The sequence below is a fragment of the Lepidochelys olivacea genome, assembly GCF_965140295.1.
Source record: "Lepidochelys olivacea isolate rLepOli2 genome assembly, chromosome: 12".
Taxonomy (NCBI): domain Eukaryota; kingdom Metazoa; phylum Chordata; order Testudines; family Cheloniidae; genus Lepidochelys; species Lepidochelys olivacea.
The window spans coordinates 6,674,829-6,680,828 of record NC_140422.1 but is presented as its reverse complement, the minus strand read 5'-3'; the positions used below and the strand labels follow the sequence as shown (position 1 = coordinate 6,680,828).

General features: G+C 56.5%; 1 protein-coding gene across 1 annotated transcript in view; it reads right to left on the bottom strand.

Moving 5' to 3' along the window:
- Positions 1 to 2,163: 2,163 nt before the first annotated feature.
- Positions 2,164 to 6,000, bottom strand: part of CCDC102A (coiled-coil domain containing 102A) — a 50,112-nt gene continuing 46,275 nt past the window's right edge. Inside the window, exon 10 of the mRNA XM_084644879.1 lies at positions 2,164 to 3,582. Within this exon, the coding sequence (XP_084501005.1) occupies positions 3,456 to 3,582 (127 nt within the window). The 3' untranslated portion in view covers positions 2,164 to 3,455. The remainder of the gene's footprint in view (positions 3,583 to 6,000) is intronic.

Here is a 6,000-nt window from a genome sequence, read left to right as displayed (position 1 = left end):
CGAGGGAGGGGGCAGAGTTAAGGTTGATGGGGGAATCTGAGTTGTACATTCCTGCGAACAGGCTTCAGAGATGTTAGCGGGTTACAAAGAAGACAGGAACACACTGCTCTCCATGGCCACTGAAGGTAGGACAGCAGGTCAGCGGCCTAACCGGCAGCAAGGGACATTTCGGCTAGGGATTAGAAAAAGCTTTCTAACTATCGGACAGTTAATAGGATTCCCAGAGCTGGTGGAAGGAATGCCCATCATCAGAAGTTTCTAAGAACAGGTTGGAAAAAACCCCTGTCAGGGATGGCCTCGGGGTGCATCGCTGGTTTTGGCTGCGTACAGGGGGCTGGACGAGCTGACCTCTCCCGTCCCTTCCAGCCTTCGCCTTCTACGATTCTCCGAGATCATGACATGTAGGGATTTCCCCTATTGTTTCAAAAGGGCAATGGAGTCTCAGACTGAACTCTGCCATCCCTTCCCTTAGGAGTAATTTGGCTTCCTCAGACCCACTCACACCCTTCTCCCTAAACAGCGTCTCTCTCCTCCCTTCCTCTGCTCTCCCATCTCCAGGTGACAAGCGGGATTCCTCAGCGCTGAGCTGGCCCTCTGCAAACAGGGGCCGCAGGAAGACCCAAGCGCTGTAATTACCCTGCTTGCACAGACGCTATCTTGTTTTCGGTGCCAATGAGTCTGGAGCAAAATACCCTTGCATTCTGACTATGTCTGCTGTGTGTCTGAGAAGGGCCGGGCTGGGGAGGGGAGTTGCCTGAATGCAGGATGGTGGTGCAGGGGCTTTGAAGATTATGGGCTAGATTAATCCTGGAGGGACTGGGATCAGATTCAGTGGGTTTAGCATGTCCTGGAGGGGAGGGAGAAAACCTGGGGCAACCCGCAAAAGGCAGCTGGAGTTGTCTTTTCTCCAGTTTCAACTTCCCCTTTGAAAACAATCGGGGGGAGAGTTTTAAGGAGCGCCCCCAAACCAGAGCTGCTGCCCCACTCCCAGAGCACCCCCTGCTGGGAGAAGCTGGGAGTTGCCCCGCTCTGGGTGCTCGTGCAACATTCCCTCCCGGGATTCCTGGAAGCAGCCGACTCTGGAGGAAGTGAGCTCCTTGCCGTTACATCACACTCTGTTATGGGGGAAATAAACCCCAGGCTCCCTATAAAATTGTTATCACAGGCCATTACTGTTTAGGGTTTTTTTTACTAGCGTTTTAGGCCCCAAGCCAAGGCCCTTTTCAGCTGCCCTGCAGACTCTGGGTGTCATGGGAATGGTGAGAGCAGTAGTTTATTCATGGGCTGATCCAAAAGGAAAACAACATGGCCCCCACCAGGGCCTGTTAACAGCGATGTCACCCACCACAAGACACGGCGGAGTGGCCCTCAGCCCTCCAGTCATATCCCTCTAGCATCCCACCCGTACTAAGAGCAAGCCAAGAGGTCTTCTGCCCCACCCAGCCTCTCACTTCAGGGCCAGGCTTTTCAGCAAGTAGCATCAAACAAAGCCACCACCTTGCTCCCCCTCCTACGACTCTGAGATACCAGTCTCTCCTCTCATTCCTCTTCTCTCTTCCCATTCCCCTCTGCCCTCCCGTCAGGACACTGACCCACAGGGCCATGTCCCTCAATTCCTCACCCCTCCCTGGGAGCCACCAGAGGAGTGAAACCTGGCTCCTGCAGCTTCATCTCTCTTCTGCTTATGGCTGGGTTGGTCTTCTGCCTGACCACCCAACTCCCCCGCCCTGACTTATGGAAACTGCCCCAGCTGGGCCTGCTCCTCAATTGAGCCTGACATGCCCATGGGCTCTCAGGCACCCATTAACCCCAGTGTGGAGTTTATACTTCCCACCGAGGCAAGCCTCGCCTCTGGGCATCCCAGCATATAACACCTCTAGACACACACTTGGGTTTATCATAAATTCAGGTGATTACAATCCTCCCCCCACCAGCGGTCAGACGGTCTGTAAACGTTCCCTGCCCAAGAAGCCACCTGCTTCCTGATCTCCTGTCTCCACCAGCCTCTGTTTCCACACCACCGGCCGGCACAGCAACAGATTGACTGGCCAGGGACAACCAGCCCAGCCCCAGCAGACGGGGCGCAGTACAGAATAGAGCAGAGCATTAACACCAAAGGGGTTAGGTGTGGGGGGAAGGACTGCACCATACCAACCACAGGGATCGCCTGGGCCCATAGCTCTATGTTTATAATATAAACCATATACAAATACATACATATATATAAAATCCGTATACAAAATAGAAGGGTTTGCTCCTGTGTACTTGGCTTCTGCTGTCAGTGCTCCAGGGGCCGGGCTCATCTGGGTTAGCTAAGCCTTGGATGCTCTCCGGTGTATTGTTGCAATGTCTGGTTATGCTGTGAGGTGCATGTGTTCATAGAATATCAAGGTTAGAAGGGACCTCAGGAGGCCATCTAGTGTACCCCCCTGCTCAAAGCAGGACCAATCCCCAATTTTTGCCCCAGATCCCTAAATGGCCCCCTCAAGGACTGAACTCTCAACCCTGGGTTTAGCAGGCCAATACTCAAACCACTGAGCTATCCCTCCCACCAAACAGGGGTGAGGGAGAGGGGCTGTTGGTGGACAGGACACATGGGGAGGAAGCAAGACCTAGTGCCAGAGGTGCAGGCCTTGGAGGTCCATGATCCTGGGTAAGTCACTGCCCTGCTCTGTGCCTCGGTTTCCCCATCAGTAAAAGGGAGGTCATTGGTTGCGAGGCTCAGTTCATTCATGTGTGATGCTGAGGTGCAAACTGTTCCCAGGTTAGGCTGGAACCGAGGAAGGCATCCGAGATGGGGCCTGTCAGGCGAAAGCCATGTGCCAGGAGAGAGCTGGGGAGGGAGGGACTGGGCAGGCCAACTGCAGGGCGTGTGCAGGAGGCTGGAATTGCAGAGGGCATTCAGGGCAGGCATGGCGAGGCGGGGCGGAAGGGGCAGCGACTGCCCTGCGTACCATCCAGTGCACTGGCCTTCACGACCCCTCAGCTGTTGGCATCATTTATACAGAATTGGCCCCAATGCCATTGTTCTGCCAGGGTGGCTAATTCAGGCTCCGCAGCCTGGCCCCTCGCCCCTCCCCCCTCCTCTCGTTATCGTCTGGTAACAGCCACCTGGGGATTTCTCTTCATCCCACTCTTTGGCGCTTTAGCTCCCTGTGTGTACGAAACCCACTGGGGTAGAACCAATCCTGCCCCCTGGGATGGGCCCTTGGCCACGGGGTTTCCCCCTAGCACCCCCCATGACTGGTGGTGACACAGGCCAGCAGGGCCAGAGGCTCTATCCGCACGCATCCTCTGCCGGCTCTTGGCTTGTCTGACTGCCGATGCTGAGGCCTGGGACAGGGAGCGTGTGCGGCCCATGGAGCAGGCTCCTGCCAGTATTATCCTCCCCAAGCGTCCAGCCTGCCACTTCCTTCTCCTCCAGCCACAGTCTCATTGGCCCTGCGCGCCAGGCACTAAGGAACCTGGATCTGTAGATCTTCGTCTTCATCCAGGTCACTGGTCCCGTCGTCAGGGTCGTCGGGGCCAAACCGGGAGCTCCGGATCTTCCCAAAGAGTGGCGCGTTCTGCTGTCTGCGGAGCCTGGGCCGAGAAAAACCAGAGCAAAGGCAAACATAGCAGAGAGGGGGACCCAGAGACGCCCGCGAGCTCCCTGCCGCGCTGTCTCTATCTAGCCCCAGATGTAGACCTCTCTATACACCTATCGCCACACGTTCCCCTTTCCCTCTCTGTCTGGTTAGGCTCTTGTACGACATCCATCAACACGGCATTGGGGTCCACTCCCCCTGCCCCCAGACCTTTCTATTTTCCCCTCTCCATACCCCTCACGCCTGCCGGGGCCCCAGTGCAAGGCAGGGCCCCAGGGGAACAGCATGTGACAATCTAAATGCTGCGGGCTGTGCCCTGCCGCTCTAGGGTGGGTGCTGCTGTGTGCAACCTCGTCTGCGCTTTGCTGTTTCTCCCAGGCCAGGGTGAAAGCCAGGCACCAAGCGGTTGGTGTGGGGCAGACATGGGGCTGACGGGAGAGGCACTGGACAGGCAAGTCCCTTTGGCCTCGCCCTCATTATAGACCCAACCTCCCCCAGTCCCACAAAGACCTGCCAGAGCCACCCTTCTACAGACCCGCTCTCGGCCCCACCTTTCCTGGCCAGATTCCCCTGGCAGCCCCGGAATCTGGCAACGGAGTGAAACCTGGGAAGAATCACTGGCACTAGAGGTCAGTGCCCATCCAGAATGGATGCCAAGGCACAGCCCCTGGGGGAAGACCTGGCACTGGATTTCAGTGCCTGCAGTTTGATCCTGCGATCCACCCCCGGGGGTCCAGGGTCTGCAGATAGCTGTTACAAACAGCTGGAACCTGGCCATTCCCAGGGAGGGCTGGGCCTGGGAGAAGAACACAGAGCTGTCTTCTCTCCCCGCTAAGTGGGTGTTACTTGCTGATAAAGCCAAATCCGAACAGCCTTTCCCACAATGGCTCCAAGCAACACTTAATGGACTTTTGATTAAAGCAACCAAGTTCACTTAAAGCCTTTTTCAGATCCCGGGTACTTAACAGCAGCACATTATTGTCTGGAGCCATTTATCAGAGGGCAGAGGGGAGGGGAGTGAGGGCTCAAAGCTGTCATGACCTCCGCCTGCCTCCACCTGATTATCATCATCCAGCCTGGGCAGCACAGAGGTCTGGGTGTAACTAAGACCGAAATGGAGCCTGCATTGACACTGCTGGGAAGAAGGGTCTCCCAGCACTTCCCTGATCAACTGGGATGTCTCGTTACAGCTCCCGAGTTGGATCGCTGGACCCCAGCCCCTGCCAGTCCCAGGGGAAGCTCAGATCCAGCTCCCAATTCCACAAGCCCAGGGCCCATCTCTAGGCCACGATTCCGGCTCATTGGGGGTGGCTTTGCATTTGGTTCTGACATTGGTTTGGCAGCGCTGCGTGTTAGTTAAAGTTGCACCCAGAGCAGTCAGAGTTTGGCTATTTTCTGAGATTTTTGTTTGTTTGGTAACAAACAAAACCAATCCCCGCAATCACAGTGCGTCAACTTCTCAGCAGCCTCCAGCTTCGGCTGATTCTAGGGCCAGTTCTCTGCAGGCTCCAGCCCCAGCATAGAGAGCAACTCATATCGCCCCCCACTGGCTGGGGATTGCAGCTGTCTCCTCTCCCTGGTCCTAGACGGGGAAGTGATATACATTGACTCACCACCCCGTGTTCTCCTAGGCCTGGGGAATCCCTGGCTGGGGAGATCTGGGTGCTTTACACCCCTTTGAGCTGCCTGAGCAGAGCTGATCACAGCAGCATCACATGGCCCATTAATATTAAAAACAGAGACTTTCTGAAGGAGGGGAATCCCTTGGATTCCCCGCCCCCCCCCCCCCCCCCAGGTCAGACGTCAGGGCGAGCCCTGGAAAGCTGCTTCAAATCAGGCAGTGAGGCCAGGTGGTCCCTGCCATTCCTCCCCCGATGCCCTCTCAGCCTCGGGAGCCAGCGACTGAGCCCCATCCCAAACTGGATCTCCCAGGACTGCCCCCTAGAAGTTTCCAATGTGCCCTGGGCAGCAGTACGTGGTCTCCCAAGAGGTTTCTAACCCCTCCCTGGGTGGCAATAAAATATCCCTGCGTGGGCAGCACCACTTAGGGCATGTCTTCCTGCGGAGTTAGCCCAGGGGATCGGTGCCTGGGTTAGGCTAGCCCAAGTGTCAGCAGCCACACTGCAGAACCCTGCCTGGGTTACTGGATCCTCACGGGTGCTGCACCCACCCGTGTGTGGCACTGGGATTTCTGGGGGCACATCCCATGGGTCTTTATGCTGCAATGTGCTGAGCCACTCTGTGAGTCTTTCCCAGTGAACTGTGGGAGAACTTCTCTCCCTTTCAGGGCACACGGTGGGGGGAATGTAGGAGGGCACTAGAGGACTATCCGCGCTCAAGAGCTTTGTCCTGTGTCCTCACTGCAGAGCAGGTGGGTTACCAGCCCAAGGGACAGTTGAACCCGGGATCCAGC